Source organism: Eschscholzia californica, unplaced genomic scaffold (assembly GCF_041429995.1).
Source record: "Eschscholzia californica isolate CP2 unplaced genomic scaffold, dmEscCali1.0.p SCAF_6, whole genome shotgun sequence".
In the NCBI taxonomy this organism is placed as follows: Eukaryota; Viridiplantae; Streptophyta; class Magnoliopsida; order Ranunculales; family Papaveraceae; genus Eschscholzia; species Eschscholzia californica.
The window spans coordinates 40955831-40978895 of NW_028238483.1; the positions used below are offsets into that span (position 1 = coordinate 40955831).

The window sequence follows — 23065 nt, forward strand, 5'->3', positions numbered from 1 at the left end:
TTGATGGCTAATCCATAATTAACTTCATTAACGGTGTCATCTTTATTAAAGTTAAGTGATAGAGTTATAAAAAGTGAGTCAAATTTAAATTTAAGAAAATGAGAGACTTAAAAAAAGCTGATTACTAAGTAGGAGGTCAAAAAAGAAACAACTCTACTATTTTTTATCTAAGTAGATCTTGTGAATATCAACTTCTCGTACCAGCATCATATGAGCCCACATGAAGACGTCCACGACTTAATCCTTTATTTGTTACTTCTTAGGTATCTGTCCTTTCAAGCTAGCTTCTAATGTGGCTCATTTTCAGGTTGCAGCTAGAAAAACTTTTGTAGGTTTGTTCTTTTTAGGTCTAAAGATTTCATTGAAGGCTAAATTTGTTATTTTTGAATAGACAAATTGTTTATAAACTAAAGTGTTAGTTAGGGCATATTTTCTTGGTGAAAGATTGTAAATCTCCCTTGTGGTATTTAGGATAATAAGTGACGAAGCGAAACACTATCAATTTTTAAGAAGCCGCTAATGAGCCGCTTCATCAACCTAATTCAAAGTGAAGTTTGAAATCTGGTCATATTTATTTCTTAAAGATTGTAACTCTCCACTATAAGGTAATAAGTGACGAAGGGAAACAGTATCAAGAAAGAATGCATCAAAAACCCAAAATCTGGGCCCAATATGTAAAACAAAAAAGCCTACCAAAAAATAATAATGCAAAAAACCCTATTTTTTGAACATTTTTTTAAATGTTGACAACAATATATAATTATGTTGTTAACAAGACCACAATAATTTTTTTTCTATAATTCCATTTTTATCTTTATATGTTGACAACATCTATTATTCAAGAAGTCTTTGATGTAGATTGGAATTCACCTTTGTTGTACGTGTTGAACCATTGCCACTAAAGCGTATTGATTCAAGCTGATGATTTGAAGATTTTGTCGAAAACATCCTACGAAGTTGGAACAATATAGAGATAAGTAGTTTGATTACTCTTTTTACTCTATGTAATCGAAAATAAAAGAACAAAAAATGGTTAGAAAATAAGGATTTGAATTGGATTAGTTGAATAAGGCAACATAAATCTGTTTATAACATGTTAAATTTTAATTTCTTCAACATAATTTTATTTAAATAATTACTTCATTTTTAAGACGTATCATTTTTTAGTTCTTCCTACGAAATAAATCCCGACTTCATTTTTTCATGTTCACCGACTGTATATATTCAAACGCGTTCAGTGTTTCAAAATAGTTTCGCGCCGGAGGCACGTGCTGTATCCTAGTCTATTATATAAAACGTAATGGTGTTTTTTATAGGCGAACCGTCAATTTATCTCTGAGATATCATCAGACAGATTTTCATTGGTAGTTTATTGATCAAATGACTTAAATTGATTCAAAATTAAGTTATATTAACTACATATCCATGTGTCACTCAATTAGATAAGGAGTCACAACCCACCTTATACTTCCCCCATTTTGTCTTCTTCAAATCTCTCTCTCTCTTCTACCCACTAAAGGTCCTAAACACACGACTAACTCTGTTCTCCCTTAGAGCATCTCCAATGCAAAACTTAAAAAAAACTCTATTTAGCTTATGTGTTGAGTCTCAATTGAGATTCTTTTTCCTATGTGGCTAACTTGAGTATCTCTAATTCAAGTCCTTCTCCAATGCAACACTCTAAAAAACTCTAATAGATACACATGTCACACATACATTTAATAGAAAAAAGTGGTTGAGAAAGAAAACTTTCTATTGGTCCAAAAATTAAATTTGATGACTAGGACACTTAAGACTCTCAAAAGAGATCTCAAAAATAGAGTTTCTAGTTGAGACATCTTAAAACTTAATGCTTCCACATCATCTTAAGATCTCAATTGAGTTTTGCATTGGAGAGGTTTTTTCTCAAAAAAAACTTTAAAGTCCTAGGTGGCACTTAAGATTTTAAGATTGAGTCTTACATTGGAGATGCTCTTAGTTCTCTCTTTTTCAAAACACAATAACTACCTCTTGGATATGAGAGATAAGTGGAGCCCCTCGTTATCTCTCTTTATCAAAACCGAGCAACTTTTCACTTCAATGAGAGATCATACCCATTTTTTATTATTTTTAATCATCTTCATCTATAATGATCAAAGTTTTATTATTTGACTTGTTTTCTTTCTTATATCGATTCTTCTATATTAGTAATTTCTTACGTAGTTTTTACTTTGTTGTCATTTGGTTGTTCAATATTTTCCAATTACATTTTCTTCGACATTAAGATGTAAGACATCAACAACGGCGTAGCCAAAGTGGATCTATCGCGTCCGTAAGACGCGGTGGACACCTAGTATACAAATATGTTGTTATAAATTGTTGACAACATATATAATTATGTTGTTATAAAATGTTGATAACATGTGTAATAATGTCCTGACTTGTAATAAATTTTGAAGGTAAAACTGTGTATATTTTTAGTTAGTTCTAATCACAATTGGTTAGTAGTTGTCGAACTACCTAGACAATTTATTTTTGAAGATCACCATATTTTAAAGAGTATGAACCTCATTGGGAATGTGAGATATCAAAGATTGAAACCAACTTAGTTAACCAAATTTTCAACAAAAAAAAAAACCTTGCAACAAAAATAAAAAGAAAATTAGTTAACCAACCAGCTAGGGTTGTTGGCACCACCACTTGACAGAGTTCATTGATACATGGGTGTAACTTGATATTTTTCCGTAGATGAGTCTGTATTTAATGGCCATGTCTCAACTATCTGTTGGAATCGGAGCCAATTTTGGCTCGACCCGACTCGTCAAACTCAGAAACCGAACGCGCCATTGCGTTCGTCTCGTCGAGCTCTTAAATTTAGAGCAAAGAATTACTCGAATCCGATTCCGGATGAATGAGAAATTCGAGTTTGAAGTTTCAGGGTCTGAAACGTCAAACGGGACAAGTTAGATCAGGGGTCGTTTGAGCGAATACCACGCGCATCCAAATCTGTGGGCACATTTCGGGACTGATCTAACGGTGGGCGTTCCACCCGAGTTTTCTAGCCAGATCCGACGTCCCAGGGTCCAACCGACTCCAATATTCAGTTATTCTTTCTGTTTAGTCCCTCCTTTCGAATGGATACATCTTTTAACCCAACAGACACTATACACCTATTCAATTCCTATATAAACCCATCAAACCCACTTCATTTTTCATCAATTCAATTCATTCTCTTCTTCTCTTCCCTTCTAACAATTAGAGGTTCTGGTTAGCCTAGAATATCTAATTAAAGAAGTATTTTCTAGAGGTTCTGGTTAGACTAGAATATCTGGAAAAGGAAGAAAGAAGTCTCGAGTGAAATTTGAATTTCAGAAGCATCTAGAAGATCATCCGCATTAGTCCAAGAGCTCATAATACTGACAAAGGCTCGTCCGCTTTCAGAATATAGAAGTACCATCTTAAAATTCTGAAAGGTTAGTCGTTGTATTCCGAAGGCATTCACCCTAACGTTTGGTACTGTTACGGGGGTGTAAAATGTCTTAAGGAAAGAGAATTTATTCTTGCCTCGACTACATTAACACCTATCTCGGTTAGTCCGAAAGAAGGAATAATCATTATTCCTTATTAGTTTATCTCTCTATAAGTTAGAGAAAGGAAACTCTGTCTAAATTAAGCCAAGACAGAGAGAAATCGACTTATCGATTAATAACCAGAGAACAACAATCTTAAGACATTTTATAGCGATTATTTCTCTGGTTATAAGATATTAATTTGGTATACTTTCTGTGTGTTTCAGAAAAGGAAATGGCACGAACAAGAACCACTCTACGAGTTATTCCGCCTAACACAAACAATGGGGAAAAACCAGAGAAGTTCAAGGGAACTGACTTCAACCGATGGAAGTTGAAGATGATGTTCTACCTAACGACATTAGGTCTGGTTAAATACTTAACCGAAGAGAGACCCACCCATGCAGAAATAGAGGTTGAGGCACAACGTACTGCTGAAATAGATGCATGGAAACAAGAAGACTTCTTGTGCAAGAACTATATCCTGAACAGTTTAGATGACGGACTCTATAATCTATATTCGGTTATAGAAACGTCTAAACAACTGTGGGACACCCTTATCAATAAGTATAAGACTGAAAAGGCGGGTGTCAAAAAGTTCATCGTAGGACGATTCTTGGACTACAAGATGACTGATTCAAAACCAGTTATGACCCAAGTCCAGGAACTGCAGAGTCTCCTACAGGAACTACAGGCAGAGAACATGATAACGAATGAACCTTTCCAGGTCCGAGCTCTGATTGAAAAATTACCCACGGGGTGGAAAGACTTCAAAAATTATCCCCGCCACAAGAATCAGGATATGAGCCTTGAAGAACTCATCCTAAAGCTTCGAATCGAAGAGGACAGTCGCACTGCCGAGAAGAACTCTGAAAGACTCTCGAATGTGAACGTCGTAGAGACTAGTCCAAGTAAGAAGCGTAAGCATCTGTCTAAGGACGGAGGAAAGCCGAAGAAAAAGACGAGGTTCGGCCAATGCTACAACTGTGGCAAACGAGGCCATACGGCAAAGGATTGTCGTTCCAAAACCGGCAAAAGACATAAGAAGCCGAATGACCAAGCCTCGCTGATAGAAGATACCGAAACTCAGAATCTATGTGCTATGGTTACTAAAGCCGAAGAAGTGACTGAGAAACTTCAGAACTTGAACCTCTGTGCAGTGGTATCTGAAGTCAACCTGGTTAACAACCAGAGAGAGTGGTGGGTCGACACCGGAGCAACTCGTCACATTTGTGGTGACAAAGGCCTCTTCTCCTCTTATAACGAAATAAGTGAAGGAGAAACCCTGTTCATGGGAAACGACTCAACCACCCAGGTCAGAGGAAAAGGGAAGATCATACTAAAGTTCACTTCAGGAAAGGAAGTAACTTTGAACGATGTACTTCATGCTCCAGATATCCGAAAGAATCTGGTTTCTGGTTCTCTTCTAAGTAAGAATGGGTTCAAACTAGTCTTTGAGTCAAACAACTTCGTCTTGTCTAAGAATGGGATGTATGTTGGGAAGGGCTACTTATGTGGGGGGTTATTTAAACTAAATGTAACCTCTGTAACGCCAAAGGCGTCTATTATTAATAAAATTAATAATTCCGTTTATATTGCTGAGTCTTTTAATATTTGGCATGAAAGACTAGGACATGTGAATAACAAGTCATTAAAGAAATTAATGAACTTAGAGTTAATTCCGAAAGTCGAAATTGATTCAAAACAAACATGTCAAACATGTGTAGAATCAAAGATGACTAAGACATCATTCAAATCAATAGAACGAGACACAGAACCTCTAGACTTAATTCACAGTGATATTTGTGACTTAAAGATGGTTCAAACCAGAGGAGGTAAAAAGTACTTTATCACCTTTATCGATGACTCCACTCGGTTTTGTTATGTTTACTTACTAAGAAGTAAGGATGAAGCAATCGATAAGTTCGAGCTTTATAAAACCGAAGTGGAAACTCAACTTAATAAAAAGATTAAGACTTTGAGAAGTGATCGAGGTGGAGAATATGAATCTCCTTTCGCCGAAATATGTGCGAAGAATGGCATAGTTCATCAAACAACGGCTCCTTATACACCTCAACAAAACGGTGTAGCAGAGCGGAAAAACAGAACATTAAAGGAAATGATGAACGCGTTCTTGATAAGTTCTGGTTTACCTCAGAACTTGTGGGGGGAGGCGATATTATCGGCAAATCACTTATTAAATAAGTTACCCCATAGAAAAACCGGTAAAATTCCATATGAATTATGGAAAGGAAGGATGCCATCATTTAAATACACGAAAGTGTGGGGGTGTCTGGCAAAGGTATTAGTTCCTCCTCCTAAACGGGTCAAGATAGGACCTAAAACTGTGGACTGTGTATACATAGGGCCCGCAATAAATAGTGGCGCCTATAGATTTCTAGTACAGAAGTCTGAAATCGAAGGTATACACGTAAACACCATTCTGGAATCGAAAGATGCTAAGTTCTTTGAACACATCTTTCCTTTCAAACAGAACTCAGAAGTCTCATCTGAAAGTAGAAAACGTGTAAGAGATGAGGAAGAGGAAAATCTAGAAACATCTAAAGAAGATGATATGGAAATCGAGGAAACAACACTCGAACCTCGAAGAGGCAAAAGGACAAAGAAAGCTAAGACATTTGGTCCTGATTTTCTAACCTATATGGTAGAAAATGAACCTCAAACTTTCACAGAAGCAATGGCTACTCCAGAAGCTCCATTCTGGAAAGAAGCTGTTAATAGTGAAATAGAATCCATCATGCAAAATCATACATGGGAGCTAGTAGACCTCCCACCAGGTTGCAAGCCTCTAAGCTGCAAATGGATTTTCAAAAGAAAATTGAAACCCGATGGATCTATAGACAAGTACAAAGCAAGACTTGTCGCAAAGGGATTCCGACAAAAAGAAGGGTTAGATTACTTCGACACCTATTCTCCAGTTAGTCGAATCACCTCAATAAGAGTGTTAGTAGCTATAGCATCCTTATATAATCTAGAAATTCATCAGATGGATGTGAAAACCGCTTTCTTAAACGGACAACTCGAAGAAGAGATATATATGAACCAACCAGAAGGGTTCATAGCTCCAGGTCAAGAAAAGAAAGTGTGTAGGTTAGTGAAATCACTATATGGGCTAAAGCAAGCTCCAAAGCAGTGGCACTTAAAATTTGATGACACATTATTATCAAACGGATTCAAGATCAACGAATGTGATAAATGTGTCTATACAAAAATCACTGCGAAAGGATGTGTTATTCTGTGTCTGTATGTAGATGACATGCTAATTATAGGAACTAATTTAGATGTCATTAATACAACTAAAAAGATGCTTTCGAAAACTTTCGATATGAAAGATTTAGGGAAAGCAGAGGTCATTCTTGGAATTAAGGTTTCCAAGACGGCTGAAGGGATAAGTTTATCTCAAACACATTACGTTGAGAAAATCTTAGAAAAATTCAGCAAAGATGACCTAAAAATGGCGAACACTCCGATAGATCCAAGTATTCACTTAATGAAGAATACAGGGAATACAGTAAGACAATTAGAGTACTCTCGGATTATTGGAAGTCTAATGTACCTAATGAACTGTACTCGATCAGACATAGCCTACTCAGTCAGTAAGCTAAGTAGATTTACGAGTAACCCGAATAACACACATTGGAACGCCATAACGAGAGTGTTACGGTATCTAAGAAAGACGAAGGAGTACGGACTCCATTATACCACATATCCCGCAGTCTTAGAGGGACATGCAGATGCAAATTGCATATCAGATACCGACGACACTAAGTCAACCAGTGGATATGTGTTTACACTGGGAGGGGCTGCCATATCTTGGAAATAATGTAGTCGAGGCAAGAATAAATTCTCTTTCCTTAAGACATTTTACACCCCCGTAACAGTACCAAACGTTAGGGTGAATGCCTTCGGGATACAACGACTAACCTTTCAGAATTTTAAGATGGTACTTCTATATTCTGAAAGCGGACGAACCTTTGTCAGTGTTATGAGCTCTTGGACTAATGCGGATGATCTTCTAGATGCTTCTGAAATTCAAATTTCACTCGAGACTTCTTTCTTCCTTTTCCAGATATTCTAGTCTAACCAGAACCTCTAGAAAATACTTCTTTAATTAGATATTCTAGGCTAACCAGAACCTCTAATTGTTAGAAGGGAAGAGAAGAAGAGAATGAATTGAATTGATGAAAAATGAAGTGGGTTTGATGGGTTTATATAGGAATTGAATAGGTGTATAGTGTCTGTTGGGTTAAAAGATGTATCCATTCGAAAGGAGGGACTAAACAGAAAGAATAACTGAATATTGGAGTCGGTTGGACCCTGGGACGTCGGATCTGGCTAGAAAACTCGGGTGGAACGCCCACCGTTAGATCAGTCCCGAAATGTGCCCACAGATTTGGATGCGCGTGGTATTTGATGTGGCGTTAAAATGCCACATTTGGATCGCTTAACTTCGATGAGTTAGTTCTTTTCGTGTTTTATTTCTAACTATTTATAAGTTTTTCTTGGTAGGTACCTTATTTGGAGTTTGACGCTTCATTCGGAATAAAACGGAGCATTTATCACTTTTTTATCTCATGTGGAAGAGACCGGAAGGAAAGAGAGACCAGGGGTATTTTGGTAATTTTGGCAGAGATCAGAGGTTAAGTGGCAAGTGGAGTCGATGGTGAATCCGGCGGCGAAGACGGAAGTCGAATCGGAGTTGGGACGGAAAAGTTACGGAGGAAAGAAACCGAAAGACATTTTTGTCTTTTCTGAAAATTAGAAGTAGAAACAATTATGCAGGCACACCTTTGGTTCTTAAAAGCCCAAACTCAAAGTCCAATAGCCTAAAGAAGAAGAACATAGTTGAAATTTTAAGAGCACCTCTCTTTAAGGTCTAAGTCAAAATAGACTAAGACAAAGTCAAGATGGTCCTAGGTTCTATTTTTTAATAGAAAGTCTGATTTTAGTGGGGGCTTCTTCTCAATTAGAGTTTTAGGGTTTGAGTTGGGGTGAAGAGTGAGAAGAAGGGAGAGAGAAGAAGCAGCCGCCGGCCATAGCTTTGGCCGGCCGGCACATCAAGGGCACGGCTTGAACACAGCAAGAAATCGGGTTGAAGAGCACTCGTGAAGGCAGCTCGGCCTCTCATCTCGGTTTGACAGCAGCAAGCTTGAGCAACAAGAAGTCGCCAGATTTACATGGGATAGCTCGGGATTGACGGGAACGGACGAACCTCATCAGCTCGGCTCAAGCAAGGGACGGTTCGTGATCTCTGAGGAGCAGCTCGGGATAGCAGAATTTCTTGGCCGGAACTTCGAAATATCTTGGCCGGATTTGGTTGTAGTTTTCCGGCCATCACTTTGGCCGGAAACTATAAGGTTTTCGTTTGGAACTTCTTTGGCTTGATGCTCTTGATCTTTGGTTGTGTTTTGGGTTGAAAGTTTAGAGAGAGAGAGCTTCACCAAGCTTTCATGGTGGTTTGAGGTTTGTGAGAAAGAGGAAGAAGAAGACACTGTTATTAAGGGGAGGTCAAGTCCAGGTTGAGAGGACACCTATTGTATTCTGTTAAAGGGACTCCTGTATTCTTTTACAGGGAGATCGACAGCACTTCAACGCATATATTTCCCGTCGATCTTAGTCTCGTGCTTCATCGGAATAGGGAGATTCTCACCTTAACTCATGTCTTTCTTTATTTTCTTCTCGTTTATTATGTGTTCCACCATGTCTAGCTAGCTTTTGTAGTCGGATACTCGTGATACATGTTTTGATGTGACAAGAGTTTTATTGCTTTTAATGATAAAATCTTCCGGATTTTTAGACCGTTCATGGACTGGAATCTGAGTTAAACCAAGAGTTCGTTGACCAATCCAAGTAAATGGGTGAAGTTAACTAACTTTTCACGCTTATAGATCATTAGTACTAGTCACTATCGATTTTGTGGATCGAAGTATCCTCCTCACTTTATTCTTGCTCGACCATTTTTCCCGAATCTCTCTCACCTCTCACTTTTAGATTAGATCGTTTTATTTGTTTATTTATTATAAATCAATCAAAATCCCAATTATCATCTTTTCATTTTAGTCTGAGTTAGTGGTTGACACCTAGACCGGTGGGCTAGACTTTCTCGATATTCGAATCACCTTCCTATCTTCGTGGATCGATCCCGGTCTTACCGGGTTATTACTTGACGCCCGTATACTTGCGGGTGGCGACCTTTTAGGGTAACCTTTTAGGCCCATCAAGTTTTTGGCGCCGCTGCCGGGGATAGGTTTAGTAGTTTGGATATTGTTTGTTCGTTTTGTTCATTAGTTTAGTGTTATTTGTTAACTTAGACGTTTTTGTTTATTTTCGTAGTTTCTGACTCTTTCTTATTTTCAGGAACTACTCTAAGGAAAAAGCCGAAAAAAAATAACATAGGAGCGAAGGAAAAGAAAGGAATCAGAAGGAAGAACGAAACGAGAGGAGCATTCGCTAGTATCGTATTCTATCTATTTCTTTCTACTTGTGTGTAATTGGTTGGTAGTTTACATTTATAGCTTTTGTGTTGTTCCTTGAACATTGTGAGATCATGGCACGTTATTCTAACGGTTGGTCATTCCATGATGATGATGATGACCTTGATCTGAAGAGTTCCATCATTACCCGACCTGATATGACCTTAAGAGAATACCAACAGTTGCGTAAAGCTGAGCTTAACCAACGTGGTATGACCCTAGGAGAACACCGACGGGTTAATGAGGGGAATAGGTCAATTGAGCCTAATCGACCTGGTATGACCTTCGGAGATTATCAACGAATGTGTAGAGATGATCCGATTAGTGAGAGGAATAGACCATCTGAACCTGATCGATCTCGTATGACACTAGCAGAATACCGACAGATGTATAGAGATGGTCAGATTAGTGATGGATATCGTCCGACACCAAATATGTATGAGAGACCTTATAGTCCACACTATTCTGAGACCAATGACTTTAGAGGCAGGTATGATCCTAGTATATACAGAGGGAGTTATTATCAAGAGTCTTCATTTTATTACACTGGTGAGCCTTGTTATGAGGAGACTCTTGAAGATAGATCTCGATCAGAGTCCGAGAGTCGTCTTATTGAGATGATGTCACAATTTGCTACTCAAACGAAGCAGAGGATTGAGTCCTTAACTCAAAAGATAGAGACGCTCGAGTCGCAGTCATTTGTCGACGAGGAAGGGGTTTCACCACCCCAAACTCAAGAGGGTACTAGGTACGATGACGAGGGTAATACGTCTAACCCTAGTACTAAGTTAAATGTCGATAAATCTACTGAGAGGACCCAAGAGCCCGAAAATATTGATGACCTTGTTTCGTCTTTACCTCAACTTTTATTGTCTCATGATGATAGGACTATACCAGACTTTGATGTTCAGGATGATGGCTCTACGAGCAAGTTTGAGGATGACACGATTCCGAACTATCCAATTTTTGACACTTGTAAGGAGTCAGTCTTAGATGCAATGCTAGGAAGGCCTGATATTATAACTGACTGCGAGGCTGCAGATGTCTTTGAGGATATTGATGACGTAGTAGTTAGAGACATGTTGGATAGTTTGTCAGACTATTTACCTAAGGAAACCATGGACCTTGACTTGGTCCCCAATCATATTGCCTTACCCTTAGAGTCTAGTTCGACTTTCCACATGATCTCAAACTCGGTTGTTGATCCCTTTTGGGACATTTCAGACGTCTTTCCAAAGACGTCTATGGACATAGTGGATATTCTGTCCACTAAGCTTCCGGATGATTTTTTGCCTTTGACTGATATTTTGACTCTTCACATGTATGTCGATCCTTTTGATGATTTCTTTGTTGTCGTTCCTTCTATTTATACCTACTTAGTGGACTGTGCACCCACTAAGTTTGGGGATGGCTTGTTTTCTTCTATCGTCTCATGTGCACTTCATATCCTTTATCTTTTTGTGAGACGATTAGCACCTGCATATAGCTTTCTTTGGGTTGACCCCCAAAATTTCCGTCTCTTATTATATGATCTTTGACTGATTGAGATGGGTCTTGATGTTTGTGGGTATCATCTCTGGAAACCCTCCACGAGACAGAACTCGTGCTCTTGCGAAAGCAAGAGAATCAACGGCTAATTGCATAGCTCAATGCAATCGTGTTTACCCGCGTTAGTGGTCATTTTTATGGTCATGATCTTCTGTGCTTTATTCTCATATCTCTTGTTGATCATAGGAGCATTTCTTACTTGTTTTGCTTCTGAGACATGGTTTGTTCCAAGTTTGGGGATGACGACGAGCTCGACATCAACTTGGAACCTGTTCATACACGAGTCTCGGTAGTAGTATCTCATATCTCCTCCGGCTATGGTAATATCTTTCCATTCTTCTCTTTAAATTAATATGTCTTATCTTTTGGTGAGTATACGGTTGAAACATTGAGGACAATGTTAATTTTAAGTTTGGGGATGGGGTATGACTTTTAGCCATGACCATAGGGTTTCAAAAGACAAGAGGGTTCAATAATTCGACCAAATTTGAAAATCTTTGGGTAGATTTGATATGACTTTAGTGGTATGCTTAAGTATGTTGATGCATGTGTTTCAGTTTTGATGAATGTTATGCATGTTCTTAGTCTTTTTCATGAATGTCGAGTCCTTTAGCGTTTGTTGTCTGATCATGTGAGTAGCATCCTAAGGAAGAAGAAACATTTCTGAGGGACCTATACTAGTCATTAGTGGAGACTTAAACCCATGTGAGATATCTGAGCCTTTATATTGTTTTCGAGTGTACTCTTCTGCGCTAACTCCGAGTAGAATGAAGAGCTACTCAACCTCGCAACTTTTAAAAGAGCTTAGACGATCTCATGAGCTCAACTTTCTTAGCCACTAGGAGTGACATCAGGATAGCGACCTTACTCTTGTAGTCCATGAAACCCGATAATAGTGTCAACTTTAGGGAAACGGATACTCCACCACCTATTCATCATCTTACTTCCGAGAATGAAGGCATGATAGTTATAGAAAGAAGAATGTGAAAGCAAAGTGTGAATGAAGAAAAAAAAGTTGTTTGTTGAGAATACTAGTGTTAGTATTTGTTTTGTTACGAAAAAAAAAAGAAAAAAAAAAGTGAAAAAAAAAGAAAAAAAGAAAAAAAAGAGTTTATTTGTTATTTTGTGTTTTTATGTGTGAGTGTTGTGAATAATAAAGTGTTCAAAGCAAAAGCTAAATTTAGTAGTTGTTTGAGCGTTCTTTTTATTGAAGACGTCGACATTCTCGGGTTGTCATCACTTCCATTTCATTACTTGTATCCGTTGACCTTTAGGAAGCATTGTTAGAGGGTATAGTGGGTGAGAAGGGTGAGTGAACTTCCCCATTCCATTTTAGTGGTTATTTCCATTCTTTAGAGATCATTTCGTTCTAAAACTTGTTATCCTCATTTGTTCTGTATGTGTTGAGTTTCTCTTTATTCCATGCTCACACATTAGAGTGAACCGTATTATCTATTTTTGAGTGATTTCATGTTTAAGAGTGTATGACCGTGAGGCTAAAGTCGAGGCGAAATGTACTAAGATAGGAATCGAAGTTTTGTGACTTTAGACTTAGATGATGCTCATTATGATTGGAAGCTTACATTTTAGGATGAGATTACTAGTGAGGAGACTTTTAACATTTATATGCGTTTATCGATTTTGATTCGCTTGTTTAGCATGCTTGAGTGTGTCATTAGTTGTCATTATCTTATTTACATCGATGTTGAACTCTTTTATGTCTTTGAAATCTTGAATTTTGTGGGTATATTCTCTGGAAACCCTCACGAGACGACACTCGTCCTTTAGGGGTAACCTAGGGGTTTAACGGCTTATTGCATACGCTAAATGCAATCGGGATTCCTCCGAAAGTGAGTTAGGATTTTACTTTGAGTTTATTTGCTAGAGGACTAGCAAATTCTAAGTTTGGGGATGTTTGATGTGGCGTTAAAATGCCACATTTGGATCGCTTAACTTCGATGAGTTAGTTCTTTTCGTGTTTTATTTCTAACTATTTATAAGTTTTTCTTGGTAGGTACCTTATTTGGAGTTTGACGCTTCATTCGGAATAAAACGGAGCATTTATCACTTTTTTATCTCATGTGGAAGAGACCGGAAGGAAAGAGAGACCAGGGGTATTTTGGTAATTTTGGCAGAGATCAGAGGTTAAGTGGCAAGTGGAGTCGATGGTGAATCCGGCGGCGAAGACGGAAGTCGAATCGGAGTTGGGACGGAAAAGTTACGGAGGAAAGAAACCGAAAGACATTTTTGTCTTTTCTGAAAATTAGAAGTAGAAACAATTATGCAGGCACACCTTTGGTTCTTAAAAGCCCAAACTCAAAGTCCAATAGCCTAAAGAAGAAGAACATAGTTGAAATTTTAGGAGCACCTCTCTTTAAGGTCTAAGTCAAAATAGACTAAGACAAAGTCAAGATGGTCCTAGGTTCTATTTTTTAATAGAAAGTCTGATTTTAGTGGGGGCTTCTTCTCAATTAGAGTTTTAGGGTTTGAGTTGGGGTGAAGAGTGAGAAGAAGGGAGAGAGAAGAAGCAGCCGCCGGCCATAGCTTTGGCCGGCCGGCACATCAAGGGCACGGCTTGAACACAGCAAGAAATCGGGTTGAAGAGCACTCGTGAAGGCAGCTCGGCCTCTCATCTCGGTTTGACAGCAGCAAGCTTGAGCAACAAGAAGTCGCCGGATTTACATGGGATAGCTCGGGATTGACGGGAACGGACGAACCTCATCAGCTCGGCTCAAGCAAGGGACGGTTCGTGATCTCTGAGGAGCAGCTCGGGATAGCAGAATTTCTTGGCCGGAACTTCGAAATATCTTGGCCGGATTTGGTTGTAGTTTTCCGGCCATCACTTTGGCCGGAAACTATAAGGTTTTCGTTTGGAACTTCTTTGGCTTGATGCTCTTGATCTTTGGTTGTGTTTTGGGTTGAAAGTTTAGAGAGAGAGAGCTTCACCAAGCTTTCATGGTGGTTTGAGGTTTGTGAGAAAGAGGAAGAAGAAGACACTGTTATTAAGGGGAGGTCAAGTCCAGGTTGAGAGGACACCTATTGTATTCTGTTAAAGGGACTCCTGTATTCTTTTACAGGGAGATCGACAGCACTTCAACGCATATATTTCCCGTCGATCTTAGTCTCGTGCTTCATCGGAATAGGGAGATTCTCACCTTAACTCATGTCTTTCTTTATTTTCTTCTCGTTTATTATGTGTTCCACCATGTCTAGCTAGCTTTTGTAGTCGGATACTTGTGATACATGTTTTGATGTGACAAGAGTTTTATTGCTTTTAATGATAAAATCTTCCGGATTTTTAGACCGTTCATGGACTGGAATCTGAGTTAAACCAAGAGTTCGTTGACCAATCCAAGTAAATGGGTGAAGTTAACTAACTTTTCACGCTTATAGATCATTAGTACTAGTCACTATCGATTTTGTGGATCGAAGTATCCTCCTCACTTTATTCTTGCTCGACCATTTTTCCCGAATCTCTCTCACCTCTCACTTTTAGATTAGATCGTTTTATTTGTTTATTTATTATAAATCAATCAAAATCCCAATTATCATCTTTTCATTTTAGTCTGAGTTAGTGGTTGACACCTAGACCGGTGGGCTAGACTTTCTCGATATTCGAATCACCTTCCTATCTTCGTGGATCGATCCCGGTCTTACCGGGTTATTACTTGACGCCCGTATACTTGCGGGTGGCGACCTTTTAGGGTAACCTTTTAGGCCCATCAGTATTCGCTCAAACGACCCCTGATCTAACTTGTCCCGTTTGACGTTTCAGACCCTGACTTAACCGTTTTTTCACCAAAACTTCAAACTCGAATTTCTCATTCATCCGGAATCGGATTCGAGTAATTCTTTGCTCTAAATTTAAGAGCTCGACGAGACGAACGCAATGGCGCGTCCGGTTTCTGAGTTTGACGAGTCGGGTCGAGCCAAAATTGGCTCCGATTCCAACAATCCCCCACATGAATGAAAATTTGAGGTTTTATGCTATGATATATGCAGACATACTATACTGACAGACTGACACTGACAGAGCTCATAAGCGGAACTTCGCTGCATCGGAAGAAGGTAGTCTTTCGACTTTGAACCTTTCCTAGTGAATAACTACAAGGTCTACAAGGACGGCAGTGAACTTTACGTCTTGAACTGAGTCCTGGGAATTGTAATCCAAAATAGCTATCACACAGCTAATTCCTTACTTACTTAGGTTCTCGGTTGTGTTCATTTCGGCCCTGAACATTCCCGATTTCGTGTGTGCTTTAGAGAAGTCGGCCTAGACGACCTTCCCATAGAACCGGCATCAATTCACACACATATAGGTTATCCGTAATAAGGTATCCTGCTATACCTCACGTTAGAATCAAGTTCTAAGTTTTCGGATTCATTAAAAGCTTAATGCTTAACCTCTCAATGCAGGTAACACTGTTGTCATCCTAGGAATGGGTAAGAGATAGAGATCTCTTACAGTGTTACTGTCGAGTCAGGATATAGCTTCAGTTTCCCTTTGAACCTAGATCGTGGGATCTCCAGTTATCTAGGTACAAACGTGCATTGCTCGATCAACAATGCATTCAGAATTCATTGCTCTAGATAAAGCAGGGGAAGAAGCAGAATGGCTGCGACAATTCCTTGAAGATATTCCAATATGGCCAAAGCCGGTGCCTGCAATCAACATACACTGCGATAACCAAGCAGCGATTGCACTGGCACAAAGCAAGATGTACAACGGTAAGTCTCGACACATTCGTCGGAGACATAATACCGTTAAGCAACTTCTCTCTGAAGGGATCATAACTATAAATTATATAAGATCCAAAGATAACCTAGCGGATCCATTTACAAAAGGGTTATCTAGAGAGTTAGTAGTTGCATCATCAAGGGGAATGGGGCTAACGCCTAAAGTAAATGAGTAAAGGCATGGTGAAACAAGTCAAACCAAACACTCCCCCTCAAATCGCAGGAATGAAGGTGCCGGCCGGAAATGGGAGGCGACAACATGTTTCTCTTGTGAGAATAGTCCCACATGGGAGAATGGGTAACTAGCAACCAAGAATATAAAGTATAGGTCCTCTTCCACTCATTGCCAATTGTTTTTGAGTTGGATGGCCACAAACTTAACATGGTATCAGAGCTAGGCACACACGTGATAGGCTTAAAAGCCACACGTGCTCCACGTCACTCGTAAAGAAAAAAACACACGTGTTAGGCTCAAAGAACCCCACACGTGAGGGGGCGTGTGAGAATAGTCCCACATGGGAGAATGGGTAACTAGCAACCAAGAATCTAAAGTATAGGTCCTCTCCACTCATTTCCAATTGATTTTGAGTTGGATGCCCACAAACTTAACATCTCTCTCTCTCTCTTCTCCTTTCCTCTATCTGCCTCTTTATCTCTTCTTCCCCTTTCCATTCTTTTTTGATAGTTCCGGCGAAGGGGGTTTCCCTTCGCCGGAACCCTTCGTCTGAAAACTTTTCTGCTTTTCCAAAACGTTGGCCTTAATATTTTGGACTATGCAAGATATACAGTTAAACTTTTAAATCTATTCTTACTAGTATTTTCTTTTGCCTCGTTTATATCTCTTTTCATCTTCATTTCAGTGAACCTTCATAAATAGAGACTATTTTTTCATCTTAGAATGAAAAAAAAACTAAAATAGAAAAGATAGTTCTTTTAAACTTATTAACAATATGTCCATTCAACGATCAAGAACAAGATTATGATTTGCCTAATCGATTATCATGGTTAAAATACGAACAATAACATATACATTAGAGGATCTAATGATCGTGATTCATCATTTTACATACATATTGCACAATTATACTATCGTAAGAACTTTAGGTGCACAATATATATCTAAACACCAAAGTTCCTTATTGAGGAAGCTTGTTGAGTTTGCAGTATTCATAATCTTTGTACTTCTTGGTCTTAAACTTGGGAGGATTTTCTTCATTAACAAGCTGAGGAAGAGGACCTACTTCCATCTCAGGTGGTGGAGAACAAAAGACTGGCCATGACATCCTTGTGAATTCCTTGGTCACAGTTGTTCTATGGAGCACACTCTTGTACTTTCCATTGCTTAGGATCTGCATATATTCAATTCATTTTCGTAAACTTCACATCACTATAAATATACTATTTTTTTGCAGACTTTGTCTATTAATCTTTTCACGGTTTTTCCAGGACGATACTAGACAAACACTTAGAAAACTGACAAAGTACCAAATCTCTAGAAATTTTCTAGAAAAAAAGTATTTTTCTTTTGTGGACAAACTGCACTCGAACACAACCTTAGATTTTGTTCACCAAAAAAAAAACCTTATGGTGTGTTTGGTTGCAGGATTCCTAACTAGGATTCCTATCAAAAGTGGAATTTGGTAGGAATCATGAATCCTTGGTCTGTTTGTCTACCAAGAATCCTAGGACTCTTGAATCTTAAGGATTCCTAATTCAAAATTTGTATGGACCAAAATCCCACCTTACCCCTAGGATTTGCTAGGATTTTGGATTAATGAACCTAATTTTCAAACTAAAAATCAACAAAAAAATAATTCCTTCTACAAAATCATTATTTTTTTTCAAAATCATTATTTTTTTCAAAAATCATATTTTTTATAAAGACGTTTAAAAATACTCAAATAATAATAAATCATAGGATTCTTAGTGGCCAAACAAGCCAAAAAATATTACTTGGATTCATGAATCCGTGGAATCATGAATCCCGTGGAATCATGAATCCCAAGGAATCATGAATCCCAAGGACTCATGAATCCGCGGATTCATGATTCCGTCATCCAAACACACCATAAGTTTCTTACCTCAACTTGATCACCAATATGGATGATTAGAGCATTAGGGATGTACTTAGCATTAATCCAATGATCATCTTTGAAAACTTGAAGGCCTTGAATTTCATTTGGGACCAAGACTGTAATGGCAGACATGTCTGTGTGTGGGGGTACACCTAGGGCAAGATCGGGACGAGGACATGGTGGGTAATAATTTATTTTAAGTAGATATTCCAAATTATCTCCACCAATAGCTTCTTTAATGACATGACCTTCAAGACCTAATCCAAGTGATAACCACATCAAAAGATTGTCCACCACACCCAACATGTACTTAGCATACTCCTCATTTGCTTCCCTACATTTTAAAAAATTCAAAATAAATTAGTAAAAAATAAATACATAATTTGAACAAAAAACTTCTTTCTCATCCTCTTTTTCATTTTTTTATTTAAAACTTTTCATTTTGTAGTTTGTTTCCTAAATAAAATAAAGAAATATATTGTTAGTAAGCAAATATGTTAAAAGAGAACTTTTTGGAACTTAGTTTGGAGATATTTGAGAAGCTATTCAATTTCAAATTTGATGATTAAAAACCAAAATTTATACTAAATTAAGAAAATTAGGCGGATATGCTTATAATAGAATAAATTGTGTTTTTTCTTAAAAAAAAGAGTTAATTCCAATATGGCCCCCTACTTTGTGACCAGCTTCATTTATGGCCTCCTATTTTTCGTAAATTCAAATATGACCCCCTATTTTCAAGTAAATGTCATTATCATCCTTCTTAATTCTAAATTTAAAAAAAAAGTTATTTCCACCTCACCCCTCTCTCTCTCCACCTCATCTCTCTCTACAACTCACCCCTCTCTCTCTCCAATTCACCTATATCTCTTTCCAACTCACCTCTCTCTCTTTTCAACTCACCTCTCTCTCTCTCTCTCCAACTCACCTTCATCTTCTCCGATTAAAGTCGCCAACCGGAAAATTTTCCGGCCGGCGACCTCAAAAAAAAAAAAAAGTCCTCTCATCTCTTTCTCTCTCTCTAAAAACTCCGGCGAAGGGGGTTTCCCTTCGCCGGAGCCGTGAACAGACCAGATCGGTCTGTTCACGAGCAGATCGGTCTGTTCACGGCTCCGACGAAGGAAAACCCCCTTCGCCGGAGTTTTTAGAGAGAGATGAGAGGAAAAGAAATTTTTTTTTGGGAGGTCGCCGACTGAAAAAATTTTCGGCCTGCGACTTTAATCGGAGAAGATGAAGGTGAGTTGGAGATCTAGAGAGAGAGAGGTGAGTTGGAGATCTAGAGAGAGAGAGAGGTGAATTGGAGAGAGAGAGAGAGAGGGGTGAGTTGTAGAGAGAGATGAGGTGGAGAGAGAGAGAGAGGGGTGAGGTGGAAATAACGTTTTTTAAATGTTTTAAATTTAGAATTAAAAAGGGTAGTAATGACATTTCCTTGAAAATAGGGGGCTATATTTGAATTTACGAAAAAAAAAAGGGCCATAAAGGAAGCTGGTCACAAAGTAGGGGGCCATATAGGAATTAACTCTAAAAAAATACACATTTAAACGATAAGATTATAAATCTAATATGTTCAGTCTTCGTATCTATAGTAAGAAGATCAAGACATGTAACTACGGAAATACTGAGATATTTTGTACTGAAAGAATAAATATTATTAATTGTTACTTGACTCAGACAATAATAAGCATTTATTAATCTAAAGAATTCCCATTTCAATTTTCAAAATTCAGAAACTTCAAATTGAAAATCTTAAATTTGGCAAAAGAAAATGGTTTTCATGCAAACTAAGATGTGAGAAAATAAGAATGAAAGGGTAAGAGCTAATATATGTCGGGTCGGGTAAGAAAAATTCGGATCGGGTAAAGGAGCTAACCTGTAAGAAGGAGGATTAGTGGGCCAAAACTTATAGTTAATTCGAGAAGGAGGCCAAATGATATGAAACAAATGATCAACCCAAGCTTTTTTTCCTTCAATTTCTTTCTGAAGTTTAGTCCCATATCCTTCAATACTTGTAGACCCAGGTGGTTTAGCATAAACCTCTTTCTCTTCACTTGATAGCTCAAAAAACTCCTTACCCACATTCTGCAATTTCTTTATAACTTCACTTGGTATTCCATGATTAATAACTTGAAAAAATCCCCATTCTTTACTAGCTTCGGCGATAATTCGAACGAGGTTTTCTTGATCTGGGTCACTTAGATCAATGGTTGGAATTTCAGGAATGGGTCCTTTAAATGTTGTAAGTGCTGGTTGTTCTTTCTCTGATCTTATATACTCTGATGGTATATTATCATCTAGTTTAGTTGATAATAGAGAATTTGCAATTGCTTGAACTCTATTCTCAACTTCACCCATTGGTAGTAATTAAGATATAAGAAGGTTGCTATCTAGTTTTGTCTCTCTCTCTCTAAACTATGGTACTTTATGGCTAAGGAAGTTGGGATATGGAGAAGATAGAAAGAAAGGTGAAGTTGGGTTTAAATATAGATGAGTGAGTTGAATGAATGGAGATCCATAAAAGATTATTAATGGATGGACCCCATTGAAATGGGGTTTGGATTAATTAACTTGTCTTTTAATTTGGGGTTGTCTAATTTAGGAGATGACTTGTGTCAGAATAACCACTTTAATCATAGATCTTGGCGGTTAATCCATAATTAACTCCAGAGATTAAGTAGTTTGGAGAACATCACATTTTTAAATTGGGTGCTTCTAAAGGCACCGGCCCAAAAGGCTGTTAGCATCCATCTCTATTAGCACCAAACCGAACTGCTCCTTTCTCTGTTAGCACCGTACAACTATGTAGGCACCGGTCAAAGCCAACTTAACCTTAACCTCTTCATCATCATCACTATCATCGTCATTCTTAATCAGATATCTTCCAACACCAGTGCCTCCCTGTGCATTATCAGATGGACCATCTATATCATCTTCCTCTTCTTTGTAATCATTCCTCGACTCTTCCTCGTCACTAGTATTTCCCTGTTAATAACCAGAAAACATTAATTGTTAACGCATAAATGATTGAACTTAGGATAAAAGTAAAACATACCACATCAAAGAAACGAGACATCTCCCTGTTTCAAGTCCTAGCAAATCCTGCAAAAGAAAATAAACACCATTGACACAAAATGCTGAATGAAACCCTTCTAAATATATATATAAAGCTGGGTAAAATAGAGGAATCCTAATCTAAGTAACAGTTTACACATTGTTGGAGAAAAGTAGCCATGATTTCTCAACATCTAAGTAACTTGAGAAGGTTGTACGGGTCCCAGAATCTGAAAAGGTCCCTACCTCTTTACATCAAAGCTCTTTACATTTTTTGTGAATATGTGAACCGTGAACATCACCCACATTAAAACCGGTGCTTTTAGAGAACTCGGGTCAATGGCCATTGACCCGCGAAAATAAAATTTCCGGATGCTAACAGCCTTTTGGCCCGGTGCCTTTAGAAGCACCCTTTTAAATTTGAGTTAATTAATCTCTCCAAGTGCTGATATAACAGTTTTTTCTTGCCCATTAGTTTGTGATCAGTTCATAACTTGGAATTTGGCCTCGCCTTTTTAATTAATGTCATAAATACCTTTCTTATAAATATATTTTTAAAATAAAATTAATTGATGTTTTCTAATTAATTTAATTTTAAAATTACATTTTTAAGAATAGTAGTTACGATATCTTTATTAAGTTAACTAACAGAGTGTTCAACAAAAAAAAAAAAGTTAACTAACAGAGTTATTGGAAACTAAAATTAAATTTACGAAAAAAAGGAGATGGAAAGAAAACTTACCACAAAGTAGGAGATAAAAAAAAAATGACTCTATTCTCTTTTATCTAAATGGATATCGTGAATATCAATTTTTCGTACCAGCATCACCGGAACCACATGAAAAGGTATACAACCTAATACTTTATTATTACTTACTAGATATGCATCCGTTTCAAGTTGGCTTCTAATGTGGCTCATTTTCAGGCCTCAGCTAGGTAGCTTTTGTAGGTTTGTTCTTTTTAGGTCTAAAGATTTCAGTGAAGGCTAAATTTGTTATTTTTGAATGGACAAATTGTTGATAAACCTAAAGTGTTAGTTAGGCCATATTTTCTTGGTTAAAGATTCTAATTCTCCCTTGCAGTATTTAGGATAATAAGTGACAAAGCCAAACACTGTCAATTATTAAGAAGACGTTAATGAGCCGATTCATTAACCCAATTTAAGGCGAAAATTGTTATTTTTGAATAGATAAATTGTTGATAACCCAAAGTGTTAATTAGGTCATATTTTCTTGTTGAGAGATTGTATCTCTTTCACTGCAGTATTTAAGGTAATAAGTGACGAAGTGAAATCTCATCAAAAAAAAAAGTGACGAAGTGAAACAATATCAATTGTTAAGAAGCCGTGAGACTCTTCATTAACTTACTTCAGACAGAAATAAAGGTTTTGTTTTTCTGTTGAGCAAATATTTTTGAGTAACTTTGCCCTGATATTATATAAAGGTCGATCAAATTTGAAAAATGGTCTTATACGTAAACTTAAACTCTGATTTTTGACCTGAACAAATAATCGTACATATTCATGTGATACAATTACTCGTAAGAACTTCAGTTATAGGTGTAAAAATCTACTATAGAGCTCAAACTTTGACGTTTAAGATAGAACACATTAAAT

The 23065-nt window shown here is 37.7% G+C and overlaps 2 protein-coding genes across 2 annotated transcripts; one reads left to right on the forward strand and one right to left on the reverse strand.

Annotated features, from left to right (window-relative positions):
* Positions 1–8826: 8826 nt before the first annotated feature.
* Positions 8827–12699, forward strand: LOC147534928 (uncharacterized). Its single transcript, XM_086646150.1, has 2 exons — positions 8827–10228; positions 10296–12699. The coding sequence occupies exon 2, from the start codon at positions 10321–10323 to the stop codon at positions 11578–11580; it is 1260 nt and encodes a 419-aa protein (XP_086502276.1). The 5' UTR covers positions 8827–10228; positions 10296–10320; the 3' UTR covers positions 11581–12699.
* A 4544-nt stretch (positions 12700–17243) lies between these two features.
* LOC147534929 (flavonol synthase/flavanone 3-hydroxylase-like) lies at positions 17244–21064 on the reverse strand. Its single transcript, XM_086646151.1, has 3 exons — positions 20273–21064; positions 18409–18736; positions 17244–17676 (listed from the first exon to the last, which is right to left on the reverse strand). Exons 1-3 carry the CDS (start codon positions 20752–20754, stop codon positions 17464–17466), a joined length of 1023 nt encoding a protein of 340 aa, XP_086502277.1. The 5' UTR covers positions 20755–21064; the 3' UTR covers positions 17244–17463.
* Positions 21065–23065: the final 2001 nt, after the last annotated feature.

Coding starts and splice junctions, on each gene's coding strand:
- LOC147534928 (XM_086646150.1), top strand. CDS start 10,321: ATGACCTTCGGAGATTATCAACGAATGTGTAGAGATGATCCGATTAGT.
- LOC147534929 (XM_086646151.1), bottom strand. CDS start 20,754: ATGGGTGAAGTTGAGAATAGAGTTCAAGCAATTGCAAATTCTCTATTA. Junction 18,737..20,272: donor ACTAATCCTCCTTCTTACAG/GTTAGCTCCTTT, acceptor TTTAAAATGTAG/GGAAGCAAATGAGGAGTATG. Junction 17,677..18,408: donor ATATTGGTGATCAAGTTGAG/GTAAGAAACTTA, acceptor GAATATATGCAG/ATCCTAAGCAATGGAAAGTA.